The sequence below is a fragment of the Microcaecilia unicolor genome, chromosome 3 (genome assembly GCF_901765095.1).
Source record: "Microcaecilia unicolor chromosome 3, aMicUni1.1, whole genome shotgun sequence".
NCBI classification, from domain to species: domain Eukaryota; kingdom Metazoa; phylum Chordata; class Amphibia; order Gymnophiona; family Siphonopidae; genus Microcaecilia; species Microcaecilia unicolor.
Window position 1 is genome coordinate 478,944,183 of NC_044033.1, and position 21,477 is coordinate 478,965,659.

General features: G+C 43.8%; 1 protein-coding gene across 1 annotated transcript in view; it reads left to right on the forward strand.

Annotated features, from left to right (window-relative positions):
• KCNQ5 (potassium voltage-gated channel subfamily Q member 5) overlaps positions 1-21,477 on the forward strand; it is an 846,390-nt gene that overhangs the window by 738,840 nt on the left and 86,073 nt on the right. Inside the window, 1 exon segment of the mRNA XM_030199036.1 lies at positions 10,469-10,577. Within this exon segment, the coding sequence (XP_030054896.1) occupies positions 10,469-10,577 (109 nt within the window).

Here is a 21,477-nt window from a genome sequence, read left to right on the forward strand (position 1 = left end):
ACAGAGGAAATTGGAGAGTCGTGAGATAGGAGGTAGTGTTCTATTGTGGATTAAAAACTGGTTAAAAGATAGAAAACAGAGAGTAGGGTTAAATGGTCAGTATTCTCAATGGACAAGGGCAGGGGCGTAGCCACGGGTGGGCCTGGGTGGGCCTAGGCCCACCCAGTTTGGGTTCAGGCCCACCCAGCAGTGGAGAACTTTAATTTCAACAGCAGCGGAGGGAGCAGGCTGAGGTCCGATCCTGCCTACCTACCGCCACCACGATCCTGCATCTACCTCCTGTCTCAGAACTGCAGCAGTGGACCAGCGGTAGCGATTCATGCTGCCTCCTGCTTCGTTCTAACCTGGAAGCATCTCCTCTGCCGCGCACCCGCCCCCATTATTACAACTTCCTGTTTCTGCTGGGGCAGGAAGCGGGCGCGCAGCAGAGGAGACGCTTCTGGGTTAGAATGAAACAGGAGGCAGCATGAATCGCTACCGCTGGTCCACTGCTGCAGTGCTGAGATGGGAGGTAGATGCAGGATCGTGGTGGCGGAGGGTGGGCAGCGTCTGAGAAGTGCTGTGGGAGAGAGGGAGCTCAGGGAGGCAAATGCAGGATCAGAGCTCAGCCTGCTAAGGATGGTGCTGTGCCCCATTGAAGAGAGGGAGAGGTCTCCTTAAGTTAGATGCTGCATGGGGCGGGCATGAGGTGGAGAGGGGCAAGAGAGAGAGAGAATTGTGGGACATAGAGTAGAGAGGGGTAAAAAAGGAAAAAATCTTGCATTGGGAGGGAAGAGGGACAAGAGAGGGAGAAATGTTGGACATAGGGAGGTAGTGGGGAGGGGATAGATGGTAAATGTTGGACTTGGACAGGGGGTGGTGAGGAGGAGAAGATAGATGGTGAAAAATTGGACATGATGGTGGAGGGCAGGAAGAGATGTTGTAGGGGGAAGCGAGAGATGTTGGATGGGGCACAAGGGAGGGGGAGAGGCAGAAATGTTGGACATGGCAGTGGAAGGGAGGAAGAGAGAAAATGCCGCATGGGGGGAGGGGGAAGAGAAGTGTTGGACCCATGGCACAAGAGAGGGAGAAATGGTAGAAAGTAGGAGAGAGGGAGATATATTGGACCTGGCGGTGAATGAGAGGGAGAGAGAAACACAGGAGGTGGAGAGGGGAGAAAGGAGGAGACGTTGGATTCAGGAGCAGAAGGGTGATGGAGAGATGCCAGACAGTGGGAGTGAGGAAAGAGAGAGGGAGAAATGTTGGAACATGGGGGAGAGGGCAGGAGAGAAGAGAGAGGGGGCAGAGAGATGTAAGGCTACAAGAGTGGAGTGGGGAGAAAGAGGGAGCAGATGCTGAGCTAGAAGGGTGGAGGGAAGGAAGATGGTGGAACCATGTGGGAGAGGCCAGGAGGGAGAGGAAGAGGGTGACAAGGAAATGAATAAATAAATAAAAAGATAGTGATTACAGAGGATAGAAATATGGTAATGAAAGGGAATGGAGGGCTGAGGAAGGAGTGAGATGGGGAAATGGAAAAGCTAGTGGGTGAGAGAAAAAGATGAAAATCTGATAGGTAGCTGTAAACTAAAAAGGAGGAGAACAGTGAGAGGGTGAAGTTTGAGTTGACAGCAAGGCAGAAAGAAGAAAAAAGAGAGGAAAGAGCTAAAAATAAGAAGTCAATATGTCAGAAGCATGTGTAGTGAAGGTAAAAGAAGACAAATGGACAGCAGCCGCTCGAAAGAGAATTAGAAGACGACAGACAGGAAAGCAGAAAAGAAACTGCAACCAACATGATGGAAAAATACAATGTCCAGACCACAAAGGTAGAAAAAAGCAATGTATTTTGAATGTTTTAAATGGAATATGTTGGCTTTGGGAAATCTACATAGCAAATGTGTTTGTATCGTGTTCAGGAGAAAGGAAATGGATTTCTATTTTTATTTCTCCAGTGTTGAAGTACATGCTAAGTTTAACTTTTTGGGGTTCCGAGTTCAATTTTTGTCTAGATATTTTTATTTCTGATAAGTGATCCCTTGTTCTGTATTTGGTGAGGGTCTGTTGGTGTGACAGTAATGGCAGGTTGGGAAATCAGGGGAAAGGCAATGAGGAGAGGGGATCAGGGAGGGGGCCCTAGCATGTCTAACACCAGTTCTGACCCTTGCTGTATAGCTGGTAGGGATCCCAAGCCTCCCCAGCTGAGGACTTCCTCCAAAGACGGCCAGAACTTCCTTCTACCAAGCTCTGCAGTCAGTGACAGCATGCTTGAGTCACCGACAGCTAAGCACGCATGGAGGGGCATAATCGAACAGAAACGCCTATCTCCATGGGCGTTTATCTCCGAGAACGGGTCCGTGAAGGGGCGGACCCAAGCGTATTTTCGAAAAAATTAGACGTCCATGTTTTATTCGCCAAGTTGTGAGCTGGGCGTTTTTGCTTTTCAGCGATAATGGACAATGAAATCGCCCAGCTCAAAAACGAATAAATCCAAGGCATTTGTTCGTGGGAGGGGCCAGGAGTCGTAGTGCACTGGTCCCCCTAACATGCCAGGACACCAACCAGGCACCCTAGGGGGCACTTTTACAAAAACAGAACAAAAGGTAAAAGAGCTCCCAGGTGCATAGCACCCTTCCCTTGTGTGTAGAGCCCCCCAAATCCCCCTCAAAACCCACTGCCCACAAGTCTACACCATTACTATAGCCCTAAGGAGTGAAGGGGGGCACCTACATGTGGGTACAGTGGGTTCGGGGGGGGGGGTTGGACGACTAAGCATTAAGCAGCACAATTGTAACAGGTAGGGGGGGGATGGGCCTGGGTCCACCTGCCTGAAGTCCACTGCACCCCCTAACAACTGCTCCAGGGACCTGCATACTGCTGCCAGGGAGGTGGGTATGACATTTGAGGGTCAAAATAAAAAGTTGTGAAACATCATTTTTTGTGGTGGGAGGGGGTTTATGACCACTGGGGGAGTCAGGGGAGGTCATCCCCGATTCCCTCCAGTGGTCATCTGGTCATTTAGGGCACTTTTTGGGGCCTTATTCGTGAAAAAACAGGGTCCAGGAAAAGTGCCCTAAATTCTAGCTACAAACGCATACTTTTGTCCCATTATCTGTGAAATGCGCCCATCTCTGTTCGGCAGATAACCACGCCCCAGTTCCGCCTTCGCCACACCTCTGACACGCCCCCATCAACTTTGTCCGCATCCGCAATGGAGTGTAGTTGAAAACGTCCAAAATCGGCTTTCGATTATACCGCTTTATTCGTTTTTGTGAGATAAACGCCCATCTCCCGATTTAGGTCGGAACTTGGGCGTTTTTCTCGTTCGATTATAAGCTGGATAGGGTGCTGGCATCAGTGGCTTATGGATGTTGCTGCTGCCTGCCAAGTTTGGTAAAAGGGAGTTCTGGCCACCTTGACAGAAAGTCTTCAGCTGACAGAGATTGAGGAACCTTATTAGCTAATGTATTTATATTTTGTGGTAGGGCAGGGCAGAGAAAATATTGTGCCCACCCACTTTGGGCTCAGGCCCATCCAAAATTGGCTGTCTGGCTAAGCCACTGGACAAGGTTAGTTAGTGGGGTTCCCCAGGGGTCTGTGCTAGGACCGGTGCTTTTTAACATATTTATAAATGATCTAGAGATGGGAATAACTAGTAAGGCAATTAAATTTGCTGATGACACAAAGTTATTCAAAGTCGTTAACTCGCGGGAGGATTCTGAAAAATTACAAGAGGACCTCACGAGACTGGGAGACTGGGCGTCTAAATGGCAGATGACGTTTAATGTGAGCAAGTGCAAAGTGATGCATGTGGGAAAGAGGAACCCGAATTATAGCTACGTCATGCAAGGTTCCACGTTAGGAGTCACGGACCAAGAAAGGGATCTAGGTGTCGTCATTGATGATACATTGAAACCTTCTGCTCAGTGTGCTGCTGCGGCTAAGAAAGCAAATAGAATGTTAGATATTATTAGGAAAGGAATGGAAAACAAAAATGAGGATGTTATAATGCCTTTGTATCGCTCCGTGGTGCGACCGCACCTCGAATATTGTGTTCAATTCTGGTCGCCACATCTCAAAAAAGATATAGTGGAATTAGAAAAGGTGCAGAGAAGGGTGATGAAAATGATAAAGGGGATGGGACGACTAGGGCTCTTCAGCTTGGAGAAAAGGCGGCTGAGGGGAGATATGATAGAGATCTATAAAATAATGAGTGGAGTTGAACGGGTAGATGTGAAGCGTCCATTTGCGCTTTCCAAAAATACTAGGACTAGGGGCCATGTGATGAAGCTACAATGTAGTAAATTTAAAACGAATCGGAGAAAATTTTTCTTCACTCAATGTGTAATTAAACTCTGGAATTCGTTGCCAGAGAATGTGGTAAAGGCGGTTAGCTTATCGGAGTTTAAAAAAGGTTTGGACGGCTTCCTAAAGGAAAAGTCCTTAGACCATTATTAAATGGACTTGGGGAAAATCCACTATTTCTGGGATAAGCAGTATAAAATGTTTTGTACTTTTTTGGGATCTTGCCAGGTATTTGTGACCTGGATTGGCCACTGTTGGAAACAGGATGCTGAGCTTGATGGACCATTGGTCTTTCCCAGTATGGCAATACTTATGTACTTATGTACAAAAATTGACCCAGGATCTTTCTATATTAGAACAAAAAATTAAAGAAGTTGACTTTAAAGTGGAAACCCTAACACAACAAAATAAGGAACAAGAAGAAGAGGCTCAAACGAAGAGGATACTATTAAAAACTTGACACTTCTACGGAGGAAAATTGAATTTCTTGAGAACTCAGTAAGGAGTAATAACCTCTGTTTCTTAACTTTTCCTAAACAATTCACTATTCCTCCGTGAGATATGTTAAGGAAATATGTAAAAGAAATACTTGGAGTGGCTGAAGAAACCATTCCTCCATTTTCCCATATATACTATTTGCCTACAAAATCACAGCAAAATCAAGACAATCAAGAACTAGATGTTTCCGCATTATTAGAATCTTCTGATAACGAGTTGGTAACACCGTCAACGTTAATTGCTACTGTTGCTCTAGCACCTGACAAGAACTGGTTAATGAAACTGTTCTTTAAGAATAAAGAAAAAAACTTTTCTTGGACAGCGAATCCAAATTTTTCCTGACGTCTCCAAAGATACTCAGAGGAGACGCTAGCAATTCTTGCTGATGAAACCAGGGGTTCTTCAACTGAGGGCAAACTTTTTTTTAAGATACCCCTGTGAATGTGTCATTAAATATCAGTCGATTAAATATGTTTTCTTTGAACCTTTCCAGCTCACAGCTTTCTTAACAGCTAGAAGAAATAGTGGGGGGTCGTAATAACTGATTTAATTTACTGGTATCATTTGGGTAGTCAGACTTAGCAAATTCCTCTCAAGTATGTAAATTTATATTTCCATATGTTTAACATCTTGAATCCCGAAATCATATTAGATGGTGATGATAGCAGAAAAAGACCTGCACGGTCCATCCAGTCTGCCCAACAAGATAACTCATATGTGCTACTTTTTGTGTATACCTTACCGTGATTTGTATCTGTCTTTTTCAGGGCACAGACCGTATAAGTCTGCCCAGCACTAGCCCTGCCTCCCAACCACCAGCCCCTTGATTTGTATCTGTCTTTTTCAGGGCACAGACTGTATAAGTCTGCCCAGCACTAACCCCGCCTTCCAACCACCAGCCCCGCCTCTGCCATCCAATCTCCGCTAAGCTCCTGAGGATCCCTTCCTTCCGAACAGGATTCCTTTATGTTTATCCCACTCATGTTTGAATTCCGTTACCGTTTTCATCTCCACCTCCTCCCGCAAGAGGGCATTCCTCTCTCTGTGAAAAAATACTTCCTGACATTTTTCTTGAGTCTGTCCCCCTCAACCTCCTTTCATGTCCTCTAGTTCTACCGCCTTCCCATCTCAGGAAAAGGTTCGTTTGCGGATTAATACCTTTCAAATATTTGAACGTCTGTATCATATCACCCCTGTTTCTCCTTTCCTCCAGGGTATGCATGTTCAGGTCAGCAAGTCTCTCCTCATACGTCTTGTAACGCAAATCCCATACCATTCTTGTAGCTTTTCTTTGCACCGCTTCAATTCTTTTTATATCCTTAGCAAGATACAGCCTCCAAAACTGAACACAATACTCCAGGTGGGGCCTTGAGTAAATCTGGCGGGAAGTTGCTTTCTTTATGATTTTGTAAAACGGATAGCGTGCCAGTTTTTTTACTTTTCTGCACAAGTAATATAATTGATTGTAATTAAAATTTCATAAATAAAATAAAAAAATTAAAAAAGACCTAGCTATGGAGGCAGAAACTACTAATGCAGACAGGAAAGACTTTGAAGCAATCATGAAGGCTACTGATATCCTTCAGTGGCGTAGCCTGGAAGTTTCAACAGGGGGTGTGTCTCACACTGCATTTCCCTCCCTTCTCCCTCCCACAGCATCTCTCCCTTCCTGGCCCAGCCTGGCCCCACAAAGCTCTAACTATTCCCTCCCAGTCACTCCTCCCACTCCTTAAAATCACCTCCAGTTCTTTCCCGGGCAACAGCAGCGGCACTCATAGGCTGCCTGTAGCCTGCACTGCGGCTTTCTCTCTGAACTGTCCCACCCTTCAGAAAACAGGAAATTGCATCAAAAGGAGTGGGATTGTTCAGAGGGAAGGTCTGGTGCAGGCCACAAGCAGCCTATGAGTGCCACTGTCGCTAGTGCTGCCCGAGCAAAGACGAGGTGATTTTATGGTGCGGGGGAGGGGGGAATTGCAAGAGCTTGCAGGGCTCGGAAGGGAAGAGAAAGAGGCAGAAGGAGGGAGAAGGGAGGGACTAACAGAGGGTGCATACGCAACACATGCACCTTGAATGGATACGCCACTGACACCACTAAGGGCTCAATAGCAGTACCAATTCATATAATTTTACAGGGTTTGCAATCAAAGATATGGCACAACCTTTTTCTGCCCAACCAATCTCTAAGGTGCAGTCAGCTTCAGGATTTGAGAACAACTACCACAATATTCAGTAGTCCTTGAGGTAGTTTTAATTAAGGCTAAAAATTCCAAGCCTTCCTCAAAGCATCATCCTGTCAAAGACTACAAAGCCTTGGATACAGTGGGGCATAAAGATTTTTTTCAGGAGCTACGTTAGCTTCAAGGATAGCTGCTAACCAGCTCTGGATTTTACATTTTCAGTATTCCCAACTTTATCAAGCACTGGATTCTGTAGAATCTAACTCCTCTGACTCTTTACTTCTGTTCTTCAATAAAATAGAAGAGTAAGATTTATGATACTATTTCTTGAATTGCAGCAGCGTCTATTTCAGCCAGAAGGGTTGCTTGGCTTACAACCTCTGGACTTCAAGAAGACCTGCAAGACCATTTAGCAGACACATCTTGTCAAGGTGACAACATATTTGGGGACAATGTCCAAGATACAGTCTCACAATTAAAAGATAATTTAATGGCTATTAAAGAATTTTGCAACAATTCATCTGAATCTTCTACTTCTCAGTGCAGATATCCTTGTAATTATTCAAGGAAACAGTATTTTCCTCACTGGTACTTCCAGTGTAACAATAAGATAAGATACTGTACCAACTGTGTACAAGACAACCTCCTCCTAGAGCCTCAAATCAGGCTTCTTTTCAATGTCCACGGTGCGACTGCACCTCGAATATTGTGTTCAGTTCTGGTCACCACATCGCTAAAAAGATATAGTGGAATTAGACACCCAGTCTCCTATTCTTATAAGGTCCTCTTGTAATTTTTCACAATCCTCTTGCGATTTAACAACTTTGAATAGCTTTGTGTCGTCAACAAATTTAATTACCTCACTAGTTATTCCCATCTCTAGATCATTTATAAATATGTTAAAAAGCAGCGGTACCAGCACAGACCCCTGGGGAACCCCACTATCTACCCTTCTCCATTGAGAATACTGACCATTTAACCCCACTCTCTATTTTCTATCCTTTAACCCGTTTTTAATCCACAATAGGACACTACCTCCTATCCCATGACTCTCCAATTTCTTCTGGAGTCTTTAATGAGGTACTTTGTCAAATGCCTTTTGAAAATCCAGATACACAATATTAACCGGCTCGCCTTTATCCACATGTTTGTTCACCCCTTCAAAGAAGTGCAATAGATTGGTGAGGCAAGATTTCCCTTCACTAAAGCTATGTTGGCTTTATCTCATTAATCCATGCTTTTGAATATGCTCTGTAATTTTGTTCTTTACATCAGTCTCTACCATTTTGCCCAGCACTGTCATCAGGCTCACTGGTCTATAATCTCCCGGATCCCCTCTGGAAACTTTTTTTTTAAATATCGGTGTTACATTGGCTACCCTCCAATCTTCTGGTACCACACTCAATTTTAAAGATAAATTACATATTACTAACAATAGTTCTGCCAGTTCATTTTTCAATTCTATCAGTACTCTGGGATGAATACCATCCAGTCCAGGAGATTTGCTACTCTTCAATTTGTCAAATTGCCCCATTACATCCTCAGATTACAACTGGAAGTTTTATTTCCATTATTTCTTAAATCCCAAGAAAACAGGAAGTTTAAAGCCTATTCTTAATCTTAGGAAATTGAATCATTTCATCAAATGGGAAAAATTCAGAATGCATTCTCTCCACACCATATTGTCTTTCCTAGCTCGAAACAGTTGGTTAGCATCTCTGGATCTGAAGGATGCTTATGTCCATATTTCAATTCATCATCAGCATTGGACGTACCTACAGCTCACTTTTTAAAATTGAGAAAAGAAACCACCAAAGTGGATGACCAGGCAACCACTACAGTAAAAGTTTAAAGGAACGAAGAAAAGTAGGGTGGTCGATGGGTCTTCAAACAATAACCACAATTAACCATAAGTAGGTAATGTCAAAAAATATTTATTGGCCATTAAGTGAGGAGATGGTCTACTAAAGACTGTTATAATATGTAGACAGCAAGCGGCCATTTCCTGCCTGAGCTTTTACTGCCTCCTATTTTGTAGATGGTAAGGGCTCACGCACTACTCACGAGGTAAATCGGGCAGCACGCGGCAATGTGGGTGTGCTGCCGATTACCGCCGGGAATGCCTCCCGCAGTAGAAAATAGAAAAGAATTTTCTACCGTGAGAAGATACGCACGCCAAACTTAGAATTACTGCCGGGCACCTGGGTTAGCCCAGTGGAAGGGCCAGGACCCCTTAAGGTCTAAAATGATCAGGATACGCAAGATGGATCTCGGGAAGAAAGGTTTTACTGGCAGACTCCTGAAGCAGGTGCTTGTGCTGGTGGTTTGTTTTGTAAAGAAGGCTGAGAGGTTTTATGTTTAGTGGTATTTTTCTTTTTCTTTGATACTTGCTGTAGAGTAAGTACTTTTTGTTCTGCTGAAGGAGAAGGTGTAGGGCTGGAATGTTTATGTTCCTTAATAAGACAAGAGTGTCTGGAAGAAGTGCTAGCCTTGTCACTGGAGCCTTTCGAATGCGATTGAGAGAGTTTTTCTTCTATGTTTGTGCAGCGCTGTGCACGCCTTGTAGCGCTATAGAAATGCTAAATAGTAGTAGTAGTAGTTTTTGAGACTTACGGTGCAGCTCTGTGGATGACAGCTCCGATGCTCGTTTCATTGTTTTTGCCATATACTCTGCCGAAGCAGGCTTTGCTGGTTGCATCGAGGGTTTCAATGAAGGGAGTGAGCCCAAGCAGTGAACATCCTCCATGCCGAGACCCTTAAATGCTATCTGCAAACCTACCGGGTCAGGAGCACATGGAGCGCTAGAAATTTGTAACCTCGACAGTAACTGTTAGAGGCCCTTTTGGTCAGCACAAATTTGCTCTATAAAAGTCATAGAGAAGTGAAGTTTGAAGTAGTTAACAGCTTTTCCTGATGCCATAAGAGGGCAACGTCTGCTGAGCAGCATGAAAAAAATTGAACTGAGGAGACATCCTGTAGGCTGGAAGGAGACCTCTGACTGGTTCAAAATGCTGTCAAGCTTGAGAGGGCCATTCCAGGACTGCAGCCTGTGGACCATGTTCCCTCTAAGCTGAACGGGAGTCCTCCACCCACTGTCTTGCCAGTGGAGGGTGCTGTTTCACTATTCCATTTTCAATAGTGAGGGACAGGCAAGCTCTGCAGGACTCCAGGGAGTCTGCCTGTCCCTGGTGATTTAAAACACAATATTGAAGCACCACCCCCTATGGATCGGTCCGATAGGATGTTGTATTACCACAGACCTCTGAGGCTTTTCCCTTTCTCTTATATAAGATGTTTGTGAGCTCAGTTTGATATTAGTTGCACTATCCACTTAGGGTTGCCAATTTTGTGAACATAGTGTGGATTGAGGGTCAATTTGTTCAAAGGGTTCTTTGTATATTGCCCTGCATATTCTAAGGAGTAATTTGGATGCTAAAATGGAAAGGGCAAAGCTATCAGACATTGCATATTATCCATACAAAGCTAACCATTTAGTTTATGGTTTTGTATTTTAGCAGATACCAGTCTTGGAACAGATGAAGTATATGATGACAAAGGATGTCACTGTGATGTGTCAGTGGAAGATCTCACCCCCTCTCTCAAAACTGTCATCAGAGCTATCAGGTTAGTGAACCATACTAAGAAGAATGTTACTGATTAGCACAGTTACTGTGTATTCATGTTCTTTTAATTCTAATAAGGTGCTATCATTTTTGATAATAGCTAATCATAAGCATATATATTAAATTATGACATATCCTTTCTTAAAACCAAACAAAATACTCTGTTATACATTCAAAAAAGAGGAGCAGGATCTGGAGATGATCATATCTGGTGATCTTAAGATAGTCAAACTAGTAGAAAAGTGAAAGGAAAAATCCAGAAGGATGCTTGAGTTCATAGGAAGAGGAATGGCCCAGAGGAAAAAAGAGGTGATAGTGTTTCTGTATAAGTCTCTGGTGATATAGAGTACTCTATGCATTTCTGAACACAGTACCTTCTAAAAGATATAAACAGCATGGAGTTAGTCTAGAGAGCTGCTTCTAAAATGGTCAGTGAGCTTTGTTATAAAGCACATGGGGACAGACCTAAATTTGTATACTTTGGAAGAAAGGAAGGATAGAGAAGATATGATAGAGACATTGAAATACTTCTCTGGTATAAATGCATAGGAGGTGGACCTCTTTCAACATAGAAAGTTCTGGAACAAGGGGTCATGGTATGAAGCTGAAAGAGGATACACTGCCATCTGTTTGGTCTTCTCACTAAAAGTTTATTCGCATATTACTCCTTTTTATGTAATGACCCATTGGCTCCTTCTCGAGGGCCAAATTATGTTTAAATTAAGCAGTCTAATTTTTAAAATATTGTATGGAACTATACGAGGTTATATGATGACATTAATATGCAGACCGGTATATGCGAGAATGCATCTTGTATGAAATTCTAATTTTTTAGAATTTCCTATTTCTAAAAGTGTTCACTACTAGAAATTATTTCAGACACTTTTTATGTATCAAGCAGCAACGTTTTGGTCACACCTTCCAAATGGATTAAAGCTTTGTCAGCTTTAAGAGGATGCTTAAAACTTATCTTTTTAGGAAACATGTTTTGAATACAGTGAATTAGTTATAATTTTGTTGATAATTCAGTTTACGTTCCTAGATGTTTGGTCTGGTTCTTTTTATTGTTATCCGCTTTGAACTACATTTGGTAGTAGCGGACTTTAAGTTCTGTAACTGTAATCGAAGGAAGTTTTTTTTATGGGAAGAGTACTGGATGCATGAACAGCCTCTCAGAGTGGGGGGTGGAAACAAGAACTGTTTTGAATTCAAGAAAGCATGGGACAAGCACAGAGGATCTCTAAGGAAAAGGAAGACACAGTAGAGATTAGTAGTTGGCATGGATGGGCAGACTGGATAGGCCACATGCCAAACAAAATCCATCCCATAGTATGCAGCATTTTTTTAAAAAGCTGAAAGTTGCATATTGAATTAGACCAGATATTGAGTGCCGGTCTATATTTGGGTACCAGCACTGAATATCAGTGCCCATACCGTGATAGCTACCTTGGCAAGTTAGCACTGCTATATATGTGGTGCTGCTTGCCTGGATATTTATTCGGACACAAGTACCTGTATAACTCCCAGCTTCACCTTCATTCCACTCCCAGATTGCTCTGGCACTAATCAGAGCTGTGCTGATATATAGTGACACTCTCTGGTTAAGTCCCACCGACTACCAGCACCATGCCAGGTCAGCATGATTTAACTGGATAGGAACCCTCCTGCTCAGTTAAATCTCCCTGAATATTGACCTCACGGTCTTTATCTGCTGCCATTTTTCTTCTTTTGTTTCTATGTGAACTCGAGTTTGATTGGCCTTATTATGTGTCTAAAAGCCTCATCATAGGTCAAGATCTCCAGCCCCTCTCCTAAACCACTACAGAACTATACTTGAATAGACCAAGAAAAGGTTATCAGAATCAGGCTCCTTTGTCTCTTTTGAATTTCTTGGCTATTACTGGTAATTAACTCTACTTGACTTGTTTTTCTTGCTAATGAAACTACTTCAGTACCTTAATGAGCAAGTTTATCCCCCTGCTGTTTATTTTGTGATTTACCAGAGGAAAAGACTTCAGATGCTCGGCTTTCACAAACGTGATTTTTCAATGTGAATGCCAGGTGAGCTTCCTCATTAGTCTGAAAAACCTCTGGAAATTAACAGGCTCATTTTCAAAAGAGAAGGACGTCCATCTTTAGACATAAATCGGAAGATGGACGTCCTTCTCCCAGAGACATCCATTTCGGTATAATCGAAACCCGATTTTGGACATCTCCAACTGCAGTCCATCGATAGGACGTCCAAATTTCAAGGGGGCATGTTGGAGGCTTAGTGAAGGCAGGACTTGAGCGTGCCTAACACTTGGACGTCTTTGACCCATAATCAAAAAAAGCAAGGACATCCCTGACGAACACTTGGAAGTTTTCACCCGGACCTGTTTTTTTAACGAATAAGGCACAAAAAGGTGCCCGAAATGACCAGATGACCACAGGAGAGAATCAGGGATGACCTCCCGTTACTCTCCCACCCTCAAAACAATCTTTAAAAATATGCCATGCCAGCCTCTATGCCAGCCTCAGATGTCATACTCAGGTCCATGACAGCACATGAAGGTCCCAGTCAGTTTTAGTGGGTACTGCAATGCACTTCAGACAGGCGGACCCAGGCCCATACCCCTCTACCTGTTACATTTGTGGAGGAAACAGCGATCTTTCCAAAACCCACCACAAACCCACTGTACCCATATATAGGTGCCCCCTTCACCCGTAAAGGCTATGGTAGTGGTGTACAGTTGTGGATAGTGGGTTTTGGGGGGGGGGGGTTGGGGGCTCAGCACACAAGGTAAGGGAGCTATGTTCCTGGGAGCATTTTATGAAGTCCACTGCAGTGCCCCCTAGGGTGCCCGGTTGGTGTCCTGGCATCTCAGGCTGACCAGTGCACTACAAATGCTGGCTCCTCCCACGACCAAATGACTTGCATTTGGACATTTTTGACATGGACATCTTTGGTTTTGAAAATCGCCTAAAGTCAGAAACATCCATGTCTAGGTACGTCCAAATCTAGGGACGTCCAAATGTAAGGATTTGGACGTCTCTATCGGTATTTTTGGAATGAAAGATGGACATCCATCTTTTTTTGAAAATACGGTTTTCCCCGCCCCTGGATTTGGATGTTTTGCAAAGACGTCCAAATCGCAACTTGGATGTTTCTTTCGAAAATGCCCCTCTATATTACTTTTGTGATAACTTTTTTAATTTCTTTCTTTTTTTCTTTTCAATATAAATGAAACCTTTTTGTTTGATATAATATTTAGTGGCACTTATCTTAATTTGGCAAGTTAAGACATGGTTTGCTCAACAGAGAGCCTCCGTTTCACATTTAACTTTTTCAGGAGACAAACCCATAAGCCTTCTATATCTTGCCCTAAAGGGGGGGAAATGGGACTTGATATACCACCTTTCTGAGGTTTTTGCAACTACATTCAAAGCAGTTTACATATATTCAGGTACTTATTTTGTACCGGGGCTATGGAGGGTTAAGTGACTTGCCCAGAGTTACAAGGAGCTGCAGTGGGAATCAAACTCAGTTCCCCAGGATCAAAGTCCACTGCACTAACCACTAGGCTACAGAGAATAATATACAGTAACGTATAATACAAAACATACAATACACACAAAATGGATTCCTCCATGTTTATTATATATTATTCTCTTACAGGGGGATGATCAGAAGCAAATACCTGCAATAGAGGCTGTTAGCGCCATACTAGGACCGGCGTTTGCTACTGCCCCATGATCAGAGTCCCCGAGTGCGTGAAACAACACGCTCGAGGGTTCTGAACGCAACTAGCATGCCACTGCATGGAAACAGGGCTAAACATATTCATCCCAATGATCAGCGACCAGCGCGCCAAAGATTGGGTCGCTGGCGGCGGCAAACCCTACACCAGCTCCGAGCTGGCGTTAGGGTTTGCAGACCATTAGAGAGGAATGTTGAGCCCTGTCCAGCATGCATTTGCATGCTAGCAGACCCCCATTCTCCCCAACAAAGCAAACCTGAAGACCCCCCCCCCCCCCCAGTGACAGGGGGCTGGAGATCCGGTGGATCTCCGGTCCCCCCTAACTCCCCTCAACATTTCCCAAACAGTCCCTGGTGGCCCAGTGGGTGACCAACCCCCCCCCCCCCAAGCGACAGGGGGGCTGGAGGTCCACTGGACCTCTGGTCCCCCCGATGATTCCCCCCAGGTTCAGGGAGGGCTGGAGATCCGGTGGGTCTCCAGCCCCCTCTAACCCCCCAACAAAGGGTCCCTGGTGGTCCAGTGATCAATCCGCCCCTCCCTCCCTCCCTCCCTACCCCTCTACCCCCCCTCCCTTGTGGGTTGGAGGAGGGAGGTAGAGGAAGAGGAGGGAGGTAGCCTGCCTCCCTCCTCTTCCTTTGACACCGCAAAATGGCGGCGCTCAGCCCTGCCCAGTGTATCCTGGGATGTGCTGGGCGGGGCTTCACACCATATAAGGGAGAAACTCCGTTGCTCGTGGCAGGTGTAGTTGGGGCCTGGTGGTCCCATGGACATCCAGCCCCTGTGTTTGACAGGTTTGGGCTTTTGACAGCCCAGACCTGTCAAACAAGTGTGGGAGGATTGTGCTGAGCACATGCTCAGGCACAATTCTCCTGTCCTTCTACTCCATGATCAGAGATAATTGCGTACTTAAATTTGCATGCAATTATCTCTGAACATAGATCTAATAACGCCCCGCGCTGTTCCAGCGCTATTTTTGGAGCACTGTTTTGAACAGCGCGGGGCTTTTGATCATCAGTGTGTTAGTTTCCAGATGCACATGAATGGAGGGGAATAGAAGGAAAGAAGGGGAGGAGATGCACATTGATAGAGAGGAGAGGAAGGACAAGGAGATGCACATGAATGGAAGGAAAGAGAGGGCGGATATGTACATGGATGGCGAGGAGGGAAGAGAAGAGATGGGAAAAGCTGCACATGGATGGAGAAAATAGGCAAAAGCCATGTCATCCAGATTCACTATACCTCCTCCAATCAAGTTCGCAGAGGATTCTGCTTTTACTTATGTGCTGCCCTGGATCCTCTGCTGCCTCAGACATGGGGTTCCAATTTGCTCTGCTTTGCCCAAGATTCACTGCTGTCTCCATCTGCCTTGGATGTGTCTTTACCTTTATGATTTTTTTTCTCATAATATTAAAGTTGGATTCAGAAGAGACTCCCAGAACCAACTTTACCGTTTTAACAAAACCTGAAGCTCCTGGGCAAGGTAAGCCCTGTCAAAGCAGAGCAGGGCAGGGTGGAGAAGTGGCCATAGTAGCCACTGGATCTGGGACAGACTGAGGTAGCAGAGAATCCAGGGAATCCACAAGTTCCGGCCAAGGCTGCACAGGATCCAGGTCAGACCAAGGCAGCAGAGGATCCAGAACAGAACAGAGCAAGTTGGAGTCCTATGTCCAAGGCAGCAGAGGATCTGGAGCAGCACATGTCATGTTGGCTGGATCCTCTGCAGACCCCATTGTATAAGGTATAGAGCAGATCTGGAGGATCTGGCTTTTAACCAGTCCTGATGGATGGAAATGCACATGGATTGAGGGAAACGGAAGGAAAGAGAGAGAGAGGGAGAATATGCTGCACATGGATGTAGTGAATGGAACAGATGAAAAATTAGAATTGAGAAACAGACAGAAAAGTGGAAGAAAGCTGAATGTGAAAGATAAGTGCCAATAAAGATGGATGAAGAGCAGGAAGTGAAGAAAAAGGGAGAAAAAAATAGCAAGTGAACAGGAGGCCCTGGAAACTGAGTTAAGAGCACAGAGAGAAGCAGAACCAGAGACTGGGACATACATGATCAGAAAAACAAAATTACCAGACAACAAAGGTAGAAAAATAATTTTATTTTCATTTTAGTGTTTCGAATATGTCCAATTTGAGAATTTATATTTGCTGTCTTTATTTTGCACTGTACATGAGAAAACTGTTTTCCTGGTATTGTGCTGCATGCAGAATCTGAATGCCTGGGATCTCAGGTTAAGTTTTGCCTGTATTTGAAGAGGGGCTATCTCTGCTTTTCATGTGTGACAGCGAGACCAAGTGTCTGAGAAGGGATCTCTAGTAATTCAACTTGTTCAGTGTCCCAGTTGGTATGTGTTCTAGGGCTCATTGCAATATTTACTGGCCTATGTTTTCCTAGGTATATTCTTCTGTGAGTTTTGGAAGTTAGTGCTGTTATATTTGTTCTGTAAGTCCTGAGTGGCTTTTGCAGAGTTTTTTTAATTTTTAATTAGTTTACAAGATACTTAGTGCTGGAGAGGGTTTATGTTGCTGTTATTGAAATGACACCAAAATCAGACATCTATTTTTTATGGTGAGTTGTATGCGGAAATGTACTGGTTTCGCTCTGTACCCACTGTTGTATCAGTAAGGCTTCTGTGAATGCAGATTATATTGAAACTTAATAGCTTGATGGTCCAGTGTAAAGGGTCAGGGATCATTATTTTACAGAGTACATAATTTAATTGCAGCAATTTTAACTCTTTTATATGCTCTGCTGCTGGTAGCAAGAGTACTATGTGTACTGTGGGGTGGAGCCAAAGATAGTCACACTGACCCTTAAGGTAGGCCCTGTATGAGTACCAGCACTTTTTTGTCTAGAAAAAAAAAACACTGGGTAAAAGTGATACTGAGCACAAGCCCCACTCTGGCCCAACAGTTTTCTCTCTTCCCTCCCTCAGTGCAGCAGCTTCGATGCTGCCTCCCCACCCCACCCCACTATCACTAGCTTTGATGTGCAGAAATGTCATTTTGGCCTGCTATCCCCATATATAGCTTGCCCTCCTATCTAGAGACACCACTGCTAACTAGGGGCCCTGTTTACTAAGGCACATTAGCATTTTAACGCGCCTGCAATTAGCGTGTGCATTAACCGTGTAGGTGCCTATAGGGATATTGTAGGCACATACACGGTTAACCTGCATACATGGTTAATGCGCATTAAAGACACTAACGCGCCTATACGCGGCTTAGTAAGCAGGGCCCTTGGCTTGTTGAAGCCTTTCTCTGAGTAGAGTGGAGGAGTAGCCTAGTGGTTAGTGCAGTAGACTTTGATTCTGGGGAATTGAGTTCAATTCCCATTGCAGCTCCTTGTGACTCTGGGTAAATTACTTAACCCTCCATTGCCCCTGGTACAAAATAAGTAGCTTAATATATGTAAACCGCTTTGAATGTAGTTGCAAAAACCTCAGAAAGGCAGTATATCAAGTCCCATTTTCCTTTCCCTTTCTGATCAAATACTACAGACAGCAGTAGAAAAAAATATGATTAACTTCACCATTCTAATCAGTTCTATTATGTCTTTTTTAAAATCTTTTCAATATTTGGGGCTTGGTTTGTGAGCTGTTGTAACACAAAATATATGGAATAGAATGTTTATGTTACTGAAACATAAAAGCTTTAAATGCACTGAAATTATTTAATCAAGCATCTGTTTTTGCTTTCCACCAAAGGTATATTTTAACAGCAGTGAATAAGATTCATTATAATGGAAAATGTTAGGACTAGTATAAACTAAAGTGAGTTATATGCAAAACTACAGCTTAGTAAAAGGGCCACTTAAACAGAACAGCAGTAAATTAAGGTTTTGCCTTTCAAAGAAAACATTAAGGTGTAACGTATGTAGTGCAGTAGTTACAAGCTTGACCATCTTACTGGGTGGACTAGATGGGCTATTTTAGTTTTTATCTACCATCGTCTATGATATTATTATGTATTTATAAATGTTTTATATGTCATTTTCCTAAGATGGTAAATAGGTTTTCCAGTCACCTTAAAATTGATCTATTGTTTATCATTCACAAATTAGAGTAAAATAAAAACGGTTTTAAAAATAAGCACACAAGATAGAAACAATATAATTAAGATTTTGAAATATTATTCACTGATATTTAATACATTTCTTAATGGTTAGGAAGTAAGGGGTCCTTTTACTAAGCTGCAGTAAAAGGGGCCCTGCAGCAGTGACGGCGAGTGGATTTGCCACATGACGAGGCCCTTTTAGCGCAGTGGAGGAAAAGCCCAAAAAAGGAAATGGCTGTGCGGTAAGTAAACACTTGTCATGCGGCCATTTCCAGGGGAGCCCTTCTGAACTAAACCGGCTGTAAAAAATAGAAAACTTCCGGTCGCCCTGGGGGCAGCACTACCACAGCATCCGTGTTAGGTCGGTGGTAGTGCTGGATTGCCACAAGGGATCCCTTTTGTAAAAGGGCCCCTTAGTGCCTGCATTATTATGTACTCCTGATTTTATAATCTATGTAAAAGTCTATGAATCTTTGTTGCCCCCTTGTGGATTTGGTAGAAAACAGAAAAACAAAGAAAAACAATTAGGCTGTTATTTAAAAGCACACAATATCCAGCTTATTTTCGAAAGAGAAAGACGCCCATATTTCGACCCAAATCGAGAGATGGGCGTCCGTTTCCCATGGGCGCCCAAATCGGTATAATCGAAACCCGATTTTTTGCGTCCTCAACTGCAGTCCGTCACGGAGACGAACAAAGATCATGGGGGCGTGTCGGAGGCGTGGTAAGGGTGGGACTGGGGTGTGGTTATCGGCCGAGGAGAGATGGGCGTCTTTAGCTGATAATCGAAACAAGAAGGGCGTTTTTGACGAGAATTTGGTCCGCTTTATTTGGACCCTTTTTTTTCAGGTCCAAGTCCCAAAAAGTGCCCCAACTGACCAGATGACCACCGGAGGGAATCGGGGATGACCTCCCCTGACTCCCCCAGTGGTCACTAACCCCCTCCCACCAAAAAAAACCCACTTTACAAACTTTTTTTCCCAGCCTGTATGCCCCTGTATGCCAGCCTCAAATGCCGTACCCACCTCCATGACAGCAGAATGTGTTCTATCCTCTGGCAGGCTTACCCTGGTTCTGATGTGGGTCTCGGGTGAGTGCACTGCAGAGTCACATCAGCAATGCATTGTGGTGGGTGTAGGGTAGTGGGCTCCGTGATTCCACTAGCTTGTGTTAAATGCTCACGATGTTGGTAGTTGGTAGGCTCTACTCCCATGGTGCTGTTCCCTCTGCTTACTGGGTCAGAGTGTGCCCTGTTTTGTTTCCGGTAGTCCATGAGGTAGTGGCCATTTGTGTAAGACACTTTTAGATCCCTTTCATGTGTTAGCCACGTTACAGCATTTAGTTCTTACCTTGAATGTTGCTGAAAGAGGGCATTGTACACCATTCTGCCAGCTCGGACCTACTGCTAATCTCAGTACCAGCGAGACTCGTTGCCAATGGGGCACAACCTCTGATCTGCAGTTAACTGTGAGTAAACATGCTTATTCAAATAAAGGACGTTTTCAGCGAGATTAGTCTTCAGGTGCGAACTGCTGTGCCAAGGTTATACACCAGCAACAAGTCCTGTCCCTGGAGCACTTTTAGTGGGTACTGCAGTGCACTTCAGGTAGGCAGACCCAGGCCCATCCCCCCCTCACCCATAACACTTGTGGTGGTAAATGGGAGGCCTCTAAAACCCACTGTACTCACATGTAGTTGCCCCCTTCACCCCTAAGAGCTATGGTAGTGTTGTACATTTGTCCCTCCCACGAATGGCTTGGATTGGGACGTGTCTGAGCTGGGCGTTTTTAGTTTCCATTATCACAAAAAAAAAAACTGCCCATCTCAGAAGGGACCAAATCCAAGGCATTTGGTCCGTCCAAACCGTATTTTCGAAATGAAAGATGGACGCCCATCTTTTTCGATAATACGGTCTGTCCCGCCTCTTCACATATCCGTTTTCAGACATAGACGCCCATGGAGATGGGCGTTCGCATTCGATTATGCCCCTCTATATGTGCTGGCTAACAGAAAAATGTTAGCTAGACAACTTGATACCCAGCTAAAATATGTCCATTTATTTTTTTTATTAGAAGATTTTTGAAAAATGTACATTCCTTGACAGAGTAAAACAATATTCCCAAACCTCCACACATAACAAGTATAGGTAATAAATTGAATTAATAATCTAAGTTGGAAACATATACAGGTTGATATTTGGTCCGCAGAAAGTAGGCCAGCTAAGTCCCGTGATCGGCACTGAGCCCAGATATACATTTCCGGGCATTTCCAGTGACCAGCATTGAATACTCTTTTTATTTTTTTTGCCCAGCTTAAATTTAACCAGCCAAGTTAATATTCAGGGCTGGTCAGTTAAGTTTATAGCAGCCAAAGATAGGGCCGCTTTGGCCACTAAACTTAGCCGGTTAGCCGCTATCCCATGGATTCTTTTTTTTTTTTTTAATATCTTTATTAAATATTTATATTATACACTTCAAAAGAGATAATATTGGAATTTGCAATAAACATTAGTAAAGAAACAAATTTATCCTATAGAATCCATGGGATACAAATTTATTTAATTAGTAAATTTGTATCCCATGGATTCTATATATCAGGCTAAGATTTCCCTGTGGAAATCGAAATGTTTTCCATAACAATGTGCATTACTTAGTTAACAAGCCAATCAGCATGGATAATTGGATGCTTTTATCAGCACGAATTGCCATTCATTAGAATTTATGCTCACTACTTCTTTACACTGCTACACCCGAGATTGATTAAGACCCCTGAGGCAGGCCTTTGGGCCGAAACACGGCCGTGTCGGGTCGTTTCTTGAAAATCCTTAATAAAGTTTTGGTATGCCTCCTTGGTTTATCCTCACTTTTTTTCTATACCTGCTCCGTACCTAACAGGCACCGGTATTTACACCAAGTTTTACTTGGTGTAAATGGCCACACCTAGAGTTAGGCGCTGTCATGGCTGCTCATCGTATTCTATATACCACTCAGATAACTTAGGAAACTTAGGATAATTAAGGCGTACTTTATAGAATGCACTTAGGCAATTTTCATTTCAGCGCCAAAGTTTTAGGCGCGATACATAGAATCTAGTCCT